General features: G+C 56.3%; 2 protein-coding genes across 3 annotated transcripts in view; one reads left to right on the top strand and one right to left on the bottom strand.

Moving 5' to 3' along the window:
- The window catches only part of CDH23 (cadherin related 23), a 204863-nt gene that overhangs the window by 169817 nt on the left and 20090 nt on the right, over positions 1-14956 (top strand). The window lies entirely within an intron of this gene.
- On the bottom strand, positions 13-13782 carry VSIR (V-set immunoregulatory receptor). Of its 2 annotated transcripts, none has more exons than XM_059477544.1 (7): positions 13613-13782; positions 7288-7737; positions 6343-6390; positions 5023-5130; positions 3734-3761; positions 2437-2624; positions 13-697 (listed from the first exon to the last, which is right to left on the bottom strand). In XM_059477544.1, the coding sequence occupies exons 1-7, from the start codon at positions 13674-13676 to the stop codon at positions 660-662; spliced, it is 924 nt and encodes a 307-aa protein (XP_059333527.1). In that variant the 5' UTR covers positions 13677-13782; the 3' UTR covers positions 13-659. The 2 variants fall into 2 exon arrangements, with proteins under 2 accessions (XP_059333527.1, XP_059333528.1); XM_059477545.1 differs by having other exon boundaries at positions 2437-2621.

The raw sequence follows: 14956 nt of genomic DNA, 5'->3' as shown, positions 1-14956 counted from the left end.
AAACCATAAACATCCTTTTTTCCTTTTAATCAGCACTGATAATGAAACAAACAGAAAGATAAATTGCCCTGATCCCAAGCCAAGGATAAAAGTGCAGCAGAAATAAGGCTCCTCCTAACATGTGTTCTGCTGAAAGGCAGCAGCATCACAAGTCCATGGCCGTTTCAAAAGGCTGGTGAGGAAAGAGGGCTCTGGTGGCAGCAGGGAGCCTCTCCCCTTCCTGTTTTGCAAAGAAAAAGGTAGTACAAGGTTGGCTGGTGATCCTGTTTTGTTCCATGCTGAATAAAGTATTTTACCATCCACTTGCAGAGAGGATGTTCAGTCAAGAATCCAGAAACGTGTTGATGTTGCAGAGCTGAGAGCCTGGCAATAAGTTAATCCTCAGGGAAGTCTGCAGGTGCAGGACATCCTCCCATCCCCACATCCTCAATTTCCAGCTAGTCTGTAGAATGTGGGCAGTACAGAGCACTTCTCCATGGAAACAGGTAGTTAAAAATCAAAATCTGAGCGAGAGAGGTTCACTTCCAGTCCCAGGGCAGTGGCAGGGTGGGAGGCAAGGGCAGGGATCCTGCACACAGCTTCGTTTCTTAAGGCACTCCTGGGGCTGTTGTCTGGGTGAGCATGGCCTGCTCTGCAGGATGTGGTTTCCTCCGGGCTCCTCAGGCTTTCAAGGAATTTGGTGAGTCAGGAACAGGATCTGGAAAAGGCAGAGCAGGGGTGTTAGTCCAGCTCGCAGCTGAGGGGATATCATTCCAGGAAGTGAGCAAACTCTGGTTTTGTGTGGAAAACAGAGGGCTTAGGTCCCTCCCATCTTTCAAGCCACCAAGTTTTTGATGTCACCAGCTGTAGGATGATGGGGGTAGGACAGTCAGGACAGACGGAGACCAGAGATCTCTGCAGCCAGGTTGTGGAATTTGGGGTTTATTGCACAGGGCCTGGATGCAGGGCCCTGCTGGGATTTGGGGTTTATTGCAGAGGGCCTGGGTGCAGGGCCCTGCTGGGATTTGGGGTTTATTGCAGAGGGCCTGGGTGCAGGGCCCTGCTGGGATTTGGGGTTTATTGCACAGGGCCTGGGTGCAGGGCCCTGCTGGGATTTGGGGTTTATTGCACAGGGCCTGGGTGCAGGGCCCTGCTGGGATTTGGGGTTCATTGCACAGGGCCTGGGTGCAGGGCCCTGTTGGGATTTGGGGTTTATTGCAAAGGGCCTGGGTGCAGGGCCCTGCTGGGATTTGGGGTTTATTGCAGAGGGCCTGGGTGCAGGGCCCTGCTGGGATTTGGGATTTATTGCACAGGGCCTGGGTGCAGGGCCCTGCTGGGAGCTGCCAGACACAGCCCAGAGCAGGCCCCAGAGAGAGAAAGAGGGGTAAAGAGAGTGGGAAAGAGGATGAGAGAGCGAGGTTCCTGTTACAATACAATAAATCTTCTTCTGGTTGTGGAACTTGGGGTTTATTGCACAGGGCCTGGGTGCAGGGCCCTGCTGGGAGCTGCCAGACACAGCCCAGAGCAGACCCCAGAGAGAGAAAGAGGGGTAAAGAGAGTGGGGAAGAGGATGAGAGAGCGAGGTTCCTGTTACAATACAATAAATCTTCTTCTGGTTGTGGAACTTGGGGTTTATTGCACAGGGCCTGGGTGCAGGGCCCTGCTGGGAGCTGCCAGACACAGCCCAGAGCAGACCCCAGAGAGAGAAAGAGGGGTAAAGAGAGTGGGGAAGAGGATGAGAGAGCGAGGTTCCTGTTACAATACAATAAATCTTCTTCTGGTTGTGGAACTTGGGGTTTATTGCAGAGGGCCTGGGTGCAGGGCCCTGCTGGGAGCTGCCACAGCCCAGAGCAGGCCCCAGAGAAGAGAGGGGCAGAGAGGATGAGAAGGTGAGAGAGTAAAAGGAAAGAGAGTAAAAGGGGTAAGAGAATAAATGGGGTAAGAGGCAGGAGCTAAGAGAGCAAAGTTCCCATTACAATCCAATAAATCACCTTCTGTGTTGAATATTCTTATTCTCACTAACCAATCTAGTACAAGATACAAATCCTATAGCATTTCCATACAGCCTATAAGAATCACTACATTACCATACTGTGCTACATTTTAAACCCTAAAAACTCCTCTTTGGGCCCCTTCTGCCAAGCTGCAGGGTCTGCTCTGAGCCTTGGGCCTGTCTGCAAGCAGAGGGTGTTGTTCCATCAGAAGGGGATCACCTTCAGCCGGCCACACCATTGTTTTCGCGTTGTTCGGTAACTGAGGCACCTCGAAGCTTGCCTTCATTTCAGTCTCCCTTACAGTTTCCACATTCTCAAAATCTTTTGCCAGACAATCATATTTACAAGGCTTCCCCGTTCCATCTCCCCAACAACCAACACCAATTCTCCGGCTGACATTTAACCCCCGCTTTCCCCTGCCCTCCCCAGCCTCTCGGAGGCGCCGAGCCCTGCCGGCACTCACCCAGCGTGGGGAAGAAGCAGTCCCCGGGCCCGGGCGGGGACAGGGGCGTGCTGGGCTCCGACAGCAGGTGCCGGCCGGACTCGGAGGGCAGCCTGCCGGCCGCGTAGTGCAGCGGGGCCCGGGCCCGGGGCTCCGCGCTGCCCGCCGGCCCCGCCTCGAACACGGGGTTCTCGATGCCCTGCGCCCTGCTGAGAGACACACAGGCGTTGGCGTCCTTGTTTCAGCTCGGTTTTTGTATCCCCGAGGGGAAAATAAAGCTTTTTTTTGGCTGAGCGTTGGGAACAGGCAAGCAGGGCAGGGAGCGTGTTCCGGTGGTGGGGTCTCGGCTGAGAGAGCAAATGGGGAGCCCAGGGCAGGGTGAAAGCTCAGCCCAAGTGGTTTCAGGCAATGGCATCTCAGCTGAGAGCAAACAGGGAGCTCAGTTCAGGGGGGAAAGTGGCATCTCATCTGAGAGCAAATAGGGAACCCAGTTCAGGGGGGAAAGTTCAGCCCCAATGGTTTCAGGCAGTGAAATCTCAGTTGAGAGCAAATGGAGAGCCCAGGGCAGGGAAAAAGTGATTTCAGGTCATGGCATCTCAGCTGAGAGCAGACAGGGAGCCCAATTCAGGGGGGAAAGCTCAGCCCAAGTGGTTTCAGGCAGTGGGATCTCAGTTAAGAACAAATAGGGAGCCCAGAGCAGAGGGAAAGCTCAGCCCAGGTGGTTTCAGGCCATGGCATCTCAGCTGAGAGCAAATGGGGAGCCCAATTCAGGGGGGAAAGCTTAGCCCAAGTGGTTTCAGGCTGTGGGATCACAGAGAAAATGGGGAGCCCAGTGCAGGGAGGAAACTCAGCCCAAGTAGTTTCAGGCTGTGGCATCTCAGAGAAAATGGGGAGCCCGGGGCAGGGGTAAAGTGGTTTCAGGTCATGGCATCTCAGCTGAGAGCAAACAGGGAGCCCAGAGCAGAGGGAAAGCTCAGCCCAAGTGGTTTCAGATCTTCCTGGGGTGCAGGGAGAGGCAGGCCCTTGAAAAAGGGAAGGAGGCACTTTCCACATGGAGAGAAGGAAGAGAAACAGTGATTTCCCAGAAAGGGAAAGGACTAAGGGCGGGGTGACACCAGCAGCCCTTCCATTCCAACATGGGTTGGACTCAATGATCTTACAGGTCTCTTCCAGCCTTGAATTTCTGTGATTCTGTGATTCTGCTGGGCTGGGGATTTGTGCCAGATCCAAGGGGCAGGAGGAGAGGACAAGCCCTGAGCAGGGTCTGGGATGCAGGCTGCAGGGTGTGTGAGGAGCTGGGAGCTCCTGGGTTCCTTACCTATCCATCCTGACAAGCTCGTGGGCACCTGCCAAAGGCAAAATGTGTGGGGTGAGTGCTGGCAGCACAGGGCCCAGCATCAGGCCCAGACCCACTGCCAGGGCTGGGCTCTGGTGTCTTATCCCCCTCCAATTCCTCCTCTCCCTTTGCATTCCTCCCTCCCTCACCTGCTTCTTTAGCCCTAAAACCTCCTCCTCTGCATCCCTGCCCTCTCCCACTTGTCCACTCCCCAGATGGACACCCCAGGCTCCAAGGAAGGGGAAGGGACACTCCTGCAGTGGGGTGAAGTGAGGTGCAGCTGCAGCCCAGCCCCGTTTGTGCCCAGATGCACTCAGCACCCACCTGGGGCTCTGCAAACACCACCTGGCACCTGGCTGCCCCTGTTTGCCTGGGCAGCACCAGGTCAGGCATTCCCTCATTGCCACAGCCCCCGTTACTGGGCTCTGCCTGGCTGAGATGCTCGAGTTTTGGCCCAAACTGTGCCAAAGAAAGGTGCTGGGTGGGAATAACCTGGTCCAGGACACCTGAGAGACAAACCCCCCTGGATTTTGCCTGCCCTCTGGGGTGAAGCAGCATCCAGGTGATGCTCTGCAGATGGAGGTGGGAGCCAAAGGGGCGGCTGCAGGGTGTGGCTGTGCAAAGCACAGTTCCCGTTCTGGTGGCTGGCACTGCTGGCACTGTGCCCTCCTGCTGCTGCACAAACCACTTCTCCAAAGGGCTCCTCGGAGCCCCACAGCCCCCACCGAGCTGGGAGAGGAAAACCACAGGGCCCCTCTTGCCCAAGGGTGATGAAATGGCTCTGCCAGTTAAAGGTGGTGCCCCTTTCCGCTTCATTTCTGAAATCCTGGGGAGCCAGGCAGGGGCAGGGGCTCTGCCTCAGCACAGCCAGGGCTGGGGCAGCAGAGGGGACACCTGTGCTATGGCCACAGACATGCCAGGGTCTTTCTAAAGGGGAAGGTGAGAAAAAGTGCAGATAATGCTCTTCAGTTACTTAGGAGGCAAAGCTTCTGTTTCGGGCGTGCAGTGGAGGGAGGGATGAGAACATGAGACGGCTCTCACTGTGGGTGTGGGGGAAGAGCTCAGCAGGGATCCTCCTCACAGTGTCAGGGCCTCCAGCACGCTGCTGGTGTCCCCTCCTGTCCCACAGCAGCCTGCAGGAATGGCTGGTGCTTCCCAGGAGAGCTCCAGGAGAATCCTGGCAGGGCACCTCACACCACATCCACGGGACCTGGTCCCAGTGGAGCACACCCCAGCCAGCCCAGGAGGGGAGAGTGGGCCCTGGCACGTACGTCTGCTGCTGGCAGCTTGTCTCTGCTTGTAGATGAGGAGCAGGATGAGGGGCAGGCAGAGGATGCCCACGATGCAGGCGCCCGTGGCCAGCGCGGCCGCCGTGATGTCTGCAACACAAGAGCGGAGATCAGCCCGACCATCCACCTTCCTTTGGGTTCCCCAGGCCAAAATCACAGATCGTTTAGGATTGAAGAGACCTTAAAGATCATTAAATCCAGCACAGGGCAGCCCTGTGTTGCCTCAGAGCTGAGGCAGTGTGGTCCCACACCACCAGGATGCACTGCCAGCTGTGGCGACAAGCTCTGAAGCATCCTGTCAGAACCCCAGCCGAACCCCTTCGTTGCTGCAGGACATCCCAAGGTTTTTGATGTTCTAGGAGAGAAACCTGATAAAGGCTCCCAGCAGCTTTGGGGCGCTGACTCTGACCCAGTGCCAGCCTCAAAGTGCTCAGGCATCAAAGGGCTTGTCACCCTGTGCTAATGAATGTGCCCCTGAGAATGCCAGCCTCAAAATGCTCAGGCATCAAAGGGCTTGTCACCCTGTGCTAATGAATGTGCCCCTGAGAATGCCACCCCCAGGGGCTCCCAGAAAGCCTGGCAGCCTGCAGGCACATCTGTGGCCATCGAGGAGGTCCTTGTGGGATGGCTTGTGGTGAGGCTGAGGGCTGCTTAAATCAGGGGCAGGTTCAGTTCCTCTCCTGTGCATCCCTGTGAGGAAGCAGCTTCTTTCCCCGTGTGCCTGTGTTTTAGGAGGGGACATTTTTCTCTTTTTTCCTGACAGGGCAGGGTGTCCCAACACTTGAGACTGAAGGTTAGGGACAGGAAATCACAGCTCATGGGGAGCAGGAACTGCTTGCCTTGTCTGGGCATGCTGCAAAATAATTTTAGCCCAATCTGCCCATTTAGGAGCCAGCAAAGGGGGACAGACAGAGCGACTCAGCTGCACAGTGAAGTGGGGGCATCTCCATGTCTAGACACAGCTCTGGGGGAGCCCCATGCTGTCTGAGCACTCAAGCAAGGTTTGGGTTTCCCCTGCTCAGGCAGAGGTGGCCCGGGCTCGGGGTGCAGCAAGAGGCTCCTGCAACTCTTTGCCTTTCTGTCCCTTCCCGTGTGCTTGGGGCAGCAGCCACTAAACCCCTGCTGCGGGAGGGGGCTCAGGGGCTTTGAAACAACAGAACAGTTGTTCTAAACATGCACTCCCTGTTGGAACAGCATTGGAAAGAACCCTCCCAACCCCAGGGTATAAGGCTGTGTGTGGGCACTGATCCCTAGGGAATGCTTGGGCCAGGATGGCCAGCAGAGAGGGGTTTTGCCCTTTACCTTTGCCGGTGGCAGTGTGAAATGTGCAGTTTTGAAGGCCTCCTTTGCCTGCAGAAGAGAACAGAGAAGCTCAGGATTCGCTCAGGTCCCATAGAACTCCCGACCTGCTGGCTTGTCCTTGCCTTTTCTGCCTGGTATTGAGAACATCATCCCAGAGCAGCCCAAAGCAGGAGTTTAATCCTGAAAAGTGTTCCCTGAGATCCCTGCTGCCAGACCCCCTTTGTCCATGGCAACAGGGCCCATCCCTGACCGTGCAGACAATGTTTAATTTATTTTTTTTAGTTTAAAAGAAAAGCTAACGCTGCAAATCAAGGCCAGGAGATGCCTTCCCCTCCCTCCTGCCTCTCCCACTGGGCTGCTGTCCCAAGGTTATCTGTGAGCCCTCAGCCTGGCTTGCACCACCAGCCAGCTCCTTTCAAGCTGAGCCTTGTTCTCCTCTCTGCCAGAAGGATGTTGAAGATCACTGAAACTATGTACCATGGATTTTACTGCATTCCAGCCTCTCGAGTTATCAAGATTTTTTCCTTTTTTTTTTAAATGTTTCACAGCTTGAGAGTGAAACCTTCAACTTTGACTTCTGGAACTGCATCTAGAAGTGCCCTGCACTTCCAGCATCAGCACAGCTGCCTCCCCATCCCCAGTGCTGCATCCCCCACCTGGCACTGTGCCCTGGCAGGGCTGGCAGGGCAGCCTCACCTCTCTGGATCTGCAGTTCCATGAAGCCATGAGCCACCTGCAGAGTGCAGGGCTTGCCGTGATCTTCCCATCCCCAGAACTTCATCGCCCACCAGCCTTTTCCCTGGCAGGGCTTTCAGGGCAGCCTTACCCCTCCAGATATGCAGTTCCACGAAGCCATGGGCCACCTGCAGGGTGTGGGGCTCACCATGGCCTCCCCATCCCCATTGCTGCATCCCCCATACCCTTTCCCTGGCAGGACAGCCTCACCTCTCTGGACCTGCAGCTCCACGAAGCCATGGGCCACCTGCAGGGTGTGGGGCTTGCCGTGCCCTTCCCTGCTGACCTCCATGGCGTAGCAGCAGTAATTCCCGCTGTCCTGCAGCGTCACGTTGGTCACCACGATGTGGAAGGCGCCGTGGTGGTCAAGGACGAGCTCCACGCCGCGGTGGCCGCTCGGCCTGCCCGGGGAGGAGGGTTTCTGGGAGGCGTTGTGGTGCCTGGCCAGGTCGTGGTGCAGCTCCCTGTCGGTGACGTTGCGCACGTGGCGCTTGTCGGAGCAGCCCTGGTCACCCGTGCTGCTGAAGTACCAGGTCTTGTAGAGCAGGTCGTGCCGCTCGGCCAGGGCGCCGCTGACGCGGCAGCTCAGGGTCACGTTCTGGCCCTCGGGGCACACACACAGCGAGTACGGGGTGCTGATCAGGAACGCTGCTGCTCCTCCTGCCGAGGACAAGGTGCCGCGTCAGAGCCTGCGCTTACCCTGGGTTTTGTGGTGCTGAAATGGCTCCCAAGGCATTAAAAAGTCTTTTTCCCACCCCTGTGACCAAAGAAGAAGTCGAGATTCCTCAGCTCTGCTTTTCAAGGTTGTTTATTTTCTCTTATCTATCACATTCTTTCTCTGACCTGCTGAGATCTGTCCAGCAGGTCGGTTCGCGGCACACCCTTTGGATGGTGTTAGTTTTTATACTAAAAACCATGTGTACTTTATTCACAAAAATTTTCCAATACCCATCACCTATGTGAGACAGTCTGTCTCTACTCTAAACCAATCCAGAAGTGCCACCATCATAGCAGAAAGTGGAGGCAAACAAAAAGAAGAAGAAAGACGGGACACACCCATATTCCTCCATCTTGCATCTTGAACCCCCATTCTAACCCCAAAAACTGAACTTTCTTGAACCCCCATTCTAACCCCAAAAACTGAACCTTCTTGAACCCCCATTCTAACCCCAAAAACTGAACCCTCTTGAACCCCCATTATAACCCCAAACACTGAACCTTCTTGAACCCCCATTCTAACCCCAAAAACTGAACCCTCTTGAACCCCCATTATAACCCCAAACACTGAACCCTCTTGAACCCCCATTATAACCCCAAAAACTGAACCCTCTTGAACCCCCATTCTAACCCCAAACACTGAACCCTCTTGAACCCCCATTATAACCCCAAAAACTGAACTCTCTTGAACCCCCATTATAACCCCAAACACTGAACCCTCTTGAACCCCCATTATAACCCCAAAAACTGAACTCTCTTGAACCCCCATTCTAACCCCAAACACTGAACCCTCTTGAACCCCCATTATAACCCCAAACACTGAACCCTCTTGAACCCCCATTCTAACCCCAAAAACTGAACCCTCTTGAACCCCCATTATAACCCCAAACACTGAACCCTCTTGAACCCCCATTCTAACCCCAAACACTGAACCCTCTTGAACCCCCATTATAACCCCAAACACTGAACCCTCTTGAACCCCCATTCTAACCCCAGAAACTGAACCCTCTTGAACCCCCATTCTAACCCCAAAAATTGACCTTCTTGTACCCCCATTCTAACCCCAGAAATTGAACCTTCTTGAACCCCCATTCTAACCCCAGAAATTGAACCCCAAAAATTCTACTTTTTCACCCTGTGATGAATTCACTATCATTCCACTCAAACCCTTGTGGCTTGTAACTCCTCACACAAAGTTGGTAATTGTTTCCATGGGCTAAAATCAAAGGCACAGGTGTCTGTGACTCCGTGCCAAGGTCTCTGAGCCTCTTACCAGGGTCTCCATTCACCCAGGGCAGCCAGAGCAATGTCCTGGGTTCTGATAGTAGAACAACTTTTTGTAGCAAAACTGGCCAAAAAAGCACTGCAAACCCACCACCGATGCTGGCAGAGGGTGGAGAGGCCCTGGCAGGGTTTGCCCACAAGAGCTGTGGCTGTCCCATCCCCAGAAGTGCCCAAGGCCAGGTTGGATGGTGCTCTGAACAACCTGGGATAGGGGAAGATGTGGAAACTGCACGATCTTTAACTCCCTTCTAACCCAAATCTTGCAGGATTTTGTAGTGGGGCTGGGAGCACAACTTCACCCTAGAAATCAACTCTGCATGAGAGAAATGCTTTAAACAGGGTTTAGCACCTGCAGCAGGGAGGCAGGAGCTCCCTGGGGCCAGCAGAGGTGTGGGGCAGGGAGGCAGAGGAGGAGCAAGGCAGCAGGGTTATGGCCTGTGAGGGAGGAAACACCAGCACAGCTGGGCCAGCTGCAGAAAAATAACAAACAGGAGCGAAAACAAACAGAAAAGTGCTAGGAGGAGCAGAGCCCCTCCTTCTGCCCCAGATCCACCCTCCTTGTTTCTCAGCCCCCAGGGAGGAAAAGGGGGAACTGGCTGATGCTGACAGCTAGGAGCTGCTGGGAAATGAAAACAATTTTCAGAGAGAAATTCTGGAATGTGGGCAGAAGGCGTGGCAGCAGAGTGGGAGCAGCAGGCACTGCTGGTCTTTCCCCAGCACGTGGGTGGGGGGTTCTGCTGGGTGAGGGGAACTGTGCTTGAGGGGATGGAAAAGTGCAAAGCCAGGAGAGGTTTTGCTGCTCCTGCCACTCCTTCACGTTTGCAGAAGCGCTAACATCGCTTTGAAAGCAGGAGGAAAAGCAGATTCTGGGTTTATTTACTTCAAATTACAGTGGAAAAGAGATTTCTGGGGCTGGTTTGCAGCGGAGAAGATGCTACAAGGACGAGATGTTTCTTTTTTATTTTGGTAACATCCTGTTGTGCCACGTTTTGCTTTGAGGTTTCTCGCTTGCTATATCGAGGGCGTCAGTAGTCACAGGCTGGGTGTGATGAGCCAGCCAGCCCAGGGCTCCCACTGCTGGGCCACCCAGAGAGCACTGTGTCACCAGATGAAACCGAAATCGTGCCTCCCACCGCTGGTGGTTATCTGTGACTCTCGGGGGATGGTGCAGGAGCAGCCGCTGAGTCGCTGCCCGAGGATGCTCTGCAAGGATGCTCTGCAGGGATGCTCTGCAGGGACAGGGAGGCTTTGGCAGGGGGCTCAGCCCCATTGCATCTCTGCTCTGGAGTCCCCAGAGGCAGGGATGCTGTGACCTTTGCCTGACCACGCTGGATAATTGCTTCCTGCTCCCCACTGCACGCGCAGGGCACGGCCTGGAGCTGCTCTGGGCTGAGGTTTGTGCGGCCTGAGCTCAGCACTGCCTCTTTCAGTCTCGTTTTCAGGCCCTGACTTCTCCTTCTGCTGCGCTGCTGCTGGGGCCACGGTGCACAGCCAGGCTGGAGGGGTTCTGAGCACAAAAGGCGCTTCAGATGTGCTCCTGATACCTGCTGCAAGGGGAAGTGCCCCATTCACATCGGGGCTCTCCTGGGAGCCGCAGGAAGGGAAGCCAGGGCTCTATTGGAGGAAGCCACACTTCCAACACCTTCCAAAAGTGCCTGCAGGAGCCTTTTGTTTTCCACACACCCCCTCGGATGAAGGAGGGCTCATCCTTGTGTGTTTTGTGAGGCTCTGCCTTGCTGAGCCATCCAGCCTCCACCTCCAGGGCTTGATGGGAACCGTCTGGATGGAAAGTCAGCTCAGCCCACGCTTTCGGGGAGGGGCAGAGGTTACCATGTGTGCAACCCTCAGCATTGCAGGCTCCCCTTCCTTCTCCTCAGCGGGGGAAGGCTCTCAGAGCCCTGCAGTGGAGGGGAAAGCAGCTGGCAAGGCACAGTGCAGCCCAGAGCAGGGCCAGGGCAGTTGGTGCTCCCTCCCCAAGAGGCACCGAGGCTTCAAACACGCGCTGGATGCCAGATGGAGCCCAGAGGAGATGTCTTCTGGTGGCGTCTTTATGCCAAAGCCCACAGATCCCTAATCTCCTGGGCTTCTTCCATGCCCAGAGCCCAGGCCTGGCTCCTTCCACACCCCTGCCAAGCCATTCCCTTTGAAGTCAGAGCTGCTGGCAAATGCCAGGATAAAGCCAGACGCCCATCTCTGTGCATCTCCAACTGGCTGGACCAGCTGAGGGCTGAGCTGAGAGCTGTTGTCTTGTCACCATCTGGTAAAGGCAGAGGGGGTCTCAAGCAGGTGCCAGGAGCATCCCTTTTCCTCCTTGGCTCCTCAGTAACTTTGTCTGCAGCCAGTGGTGTTGTGTTGGTGGGGCACAGAGCCCAGTGCAGTGCTGGCATCACTCTCCTGACACCTGGGAACTCTGCTTTCAGACAAAAAGGAAACACAAAAAGTGCAGAAACCTGTGCTGCTTGGCTGACCAGCAGCTCAAATAAATCAGGATTTTATTCTGGGTCAGCGACCAAAAGCCTCTCCTGGCTGCTTCTCCTAGGTTTGGTCCCTGGCCCTGGCAAGCAGGTGTTTGCGCTGCCCTCCTGTGCTTGGCAGATGGGATTTCCACTCTTTTCCTGATCCTGCAGGGATCAGGGCATGGAGCCTTTGGAGGGGCTCACCTGCTGCAGAGGAGGGAGACAGAGATGGGGCAAGGAGCTCTGCTTGCTTTGCTTCCTCTTCTGGGAGTTCTCACAGCAGGCTCACATCAAAGTGCCCTGAGCCCCATCATCACTGTGCTGTGATAGTGCCTCACAGTTATCAGCCAGGTGAGATGTGCAGAAATACCTCGAGCACGAAGGAAAGAGGAGACAAAAAAACTTGCTGGAGATGCCTGAGACGTGCTAACAGCCCCCATCTCCTGCACCCCAGGGGCCAAATGGCTTCCCAGCAGTGGGGTTTCCACCAACAGGGTTCCCAGCAGAGGGGTTCCCATCATCCAGGCAGGGAAGGGAGCAGCCTCGGGGGTCCTGTCTTGCTCCTCTTCCAGCACACCCCTGGCTCAGGGACGGCGCTTGGGATGTGATTTTGGGAAGCCCAGCTCAGCTGCCGTGCTGTAGGGGAAGAGGAGCCACTTCCCCACCCACCTTGCTGCCAGCATCCCCAAGCTGGATGTCTCCAAGGGCCGCTTCTCCATCAATCCCTGCTAAAATTAGCCAGGGGCTCGGGAAGTTTTGGCAGGCGCGGGGTTGCGCAAAGCTCAGTTCCTCTGGCACCAGCCTCACGCCGAACATCAGCATCCCAGCTCGTTGCACTGCAGAAGGCCTGAAGTTCAGTCCCAGCGCCCCAGATGCATAAATGAAATCATCCAAATCCCCGTGGACATGCTGGGAATTGCTCCCTGATGGCTCGGATGAGAAGCAAAACGTGGTCCAGTCCACAGCAGCCTCGCTGTCACACAGGAGAGGAGAAGGCACCTCTGGCCCCATTGGGGCACCTTTGGGATCTTTTCCCGGAGAAACCGTGGTGGCAGCCACTCTGTCCCGGGAGGGAGGGTGAAGCCAAGCCCGATGCTCACCCCCGCCTGCGCCGGGCAGGGAGGAGGGACCACGCTCCTTCCCAGCTTCCCTCTCCGAGCCTCCGTCCACGGTGGGACCGCGTTGTTAACGCCACCGGCCCCGCTGCCTGCCTGGCCCGGAGCCCCGCACGGAACGCTGCTCTGCCGGGGCTGCTGCGGGCTCAGGCGTGAAGCATCCCCCTCCCGCAGCATCCATCCCGCTGAGAGCTGCCAGCGGGCTGGGGAACGCTGCTCTGCGAGCTCAGGAGTAGAGCATCCCCCTTCCCGCAGCATCCATCCCGCTGAGAGCTGCCAGCGGGCTGGGGAACGCTGCTCTGCGGGCTCAGGAGTAGAGCATCCCCCTTCCCGCAGCATCCATTCCGCTGAGAGCTGCCAGCGGGCTGGGGAACGCTGCTCTGCGGGCTCAGGAGTAGAGCATCCCCTTCCCGCAGCATCCATCCCGCTGAGAGCTGCCAGCGGGCTGGGAAACGCTCCCAGCCCCGGGAATCGCTCACTCCGGGCCAGGACAGCTCGGTGGCCCCGGCTGCCCACCCGGCAGCATCCTTAGAGAGGGTATCCCAGCCCCGCGGGCACAAATCCCCTCTCTCTCTCTCGAGAAAAGACCTCTTCAGCTCCCCCTGCGCTGCTGGAGGGGTCTCTTCTCACCGTGGGACCCCCCCGTGCCAGGGAAAAGTGAGGGAACGGAGCGGCTTTTCCAGCCCGGGAGGCTGGCGGGGACAGGGGGCTGCTTGCCTTCCACGCATGTTAGATCAAAGCAGAGGAAGAAAGCGAAACTCTCAGAGTTTTAGAACAGCAGCTCCCCTGCAGCCCCTTCACCCCAGCGCCGTGTGAAAGGCTGGCTCGATCCCACACACACCAAAACCGTGGGGGGAGAGAGCGAGTAATGCCCCGAACACTCGGGATTGCTTGTGCCGGAGCACAGCCCCGGAGGGGAGAGTTTCTGCGGGCACGGAGGAGAGCGAAGCGAGCCGGGCTTACCGTGGGAGGCGAGCAGGCAGAGCGCAGCCAGGAGCAGCCCGGGCCGGGGACGCGCCGTGCCCATGTCGCAGGGGTGGCCGGGCTGGGGCGGCCTCTGCAGAGCCCCCGCACGCTCCGAGCAGCCCCGCAGCCGCAGCCGGACTGGGACGCACAGGAAATTTCATCGCGGTTCGCAGCGCAGCGCTGCCGAGAAGGGCGAGCACCCCCCGGAGGTGAGAGGCTGCAGGGAGAGCCCGGGGTGGGGATGCCTTCGGAGCCCTCCTCCTCCTCATGAAGGGTGCCTCGGCTGCGTTTCTCCCCTTACAGCCTCCTCAGAGCGTTTTTGGGGTGCTAAGGAGGGTGCTCGCCGTGCCAAGGGACTTGTGGGTGAGGGTCTCCGTCCCTGTTCCCAGAAGGAGCTGATTCCTTGGGCCGGCTTGTAACTTTGCTCTCAATTACTGTTTGTGCCTTGTTTGTGAGGATTAAGGAGGCAGAACCTCCTGGGATGGATCCCTGCAGTCCTGGGATGAACGGGCAGCAGGTACAGGGAGGGGTTACTCAGAGCAGTGCCCACTTGGAAAAGGAAACGGAGCTTTCCCAAAAAAACAATGGGAGCAAAGGCCCATCTTCCCCCTACTACAGCCCGTTTGCACTTTGCCCTGAAAGAGCAAAGCAGCCCCGTGGTCTGACACATAACTCCTCCTGGAGCTGCTCTCCAAATTCCAAAGGCATCAACAAAGCCTCTGGCTGCAGCTGAGAGCTGCCTCATTTCCAGTCAGCTTTCCCTGGAAAGTGAAGCCCAGAGAACTCGGAGTTTTGCAACCCGCAGGAAAATTTGCTGCCCGCCTGCTCTGAATCTGGAGTGTGCAGGGAAATAGAAAAGTACCTAATTACAGTGTGGCATTGTGGTTTTTACAGCAAACACGGCTCTGATGCTCCTGCCAAAAACGTAACCCTTGGCTGGCTGGGAGAAATTTGTTGCTGGGGGAAGGTGTGGGCATGAAGCCCAGACACGCCAAGGAAATGGTTTATTGTTCCAAGCCCCCCGCTCTGTGCAATAAACAATAAACACCAGCCCATCCCAGGTGGGGTGACACCCCTGTGAGACAGACAGGACATCCAGGTGCCTGTGCAGGGCCAGGGACCACTGGAAGAGGCTCTGATCCAGCTGAGCCTGGCCAGCAGTGAGGTTGTGGTCAGCAGGGAGGTGGTGGGACTGTGATGGTGTCCACAGGGGTCTCAGGTTGAGGGAAGAGACGAGGATCTGACTCCATATTTCAGAAGGCTGATTTATTATTTTATTATATATATTACATTAAAACTATACTAAAAGAATAGAAGAAAGGATTTCATCAGAAGGCTAGC

The sequence above is a fragment of the Ammospiza nelsoni genome, chromosome 8 (assembly GCF_027579445.1).
Source record: "Ammospiza nelsoni isolate bAmmNel1 chromosome 8, bAmmNel1.pri, whole genome shotgun sequence".
Lineage (NCBI taxonomy): Eukaryota > Metazoa > Chordata > Aves > Passeriformes > Passerellidae > Ammospiza > Ammospiza nelsoni.
This window is presented reverse-complemented; position numbering and strand designations above follow the sequence as displayed.

What these genes read in the sequence shown, in the direction of transcription:
- VSIR (XM_059477544.1), bottom strand. Translation starts at nt 13,676, where the DNA reads ATGGGCACGGCGCGTCCCCGGCCCGGGCTGCTCCTGGCTGCGCTCTGC. An exon ending in GAGCTTGTCAGGATGGATAG is followed by an intron (nt 2,625 to 3,733) that starts GTAAGGAACCCA and finishes TGTGTCTCTCAG; the next exon opens with CAGGGCGCAGGGCATCGAGA. An exon ending in CTGCTTCTTCCCCACGCTGG is followed by an intron (nt 698 to 2,436) that starts GTGAGTGCCGGC and finishes TGCCTTTTCCAG; the next exon opens with ATCCTGTTCCTGACTCACCA.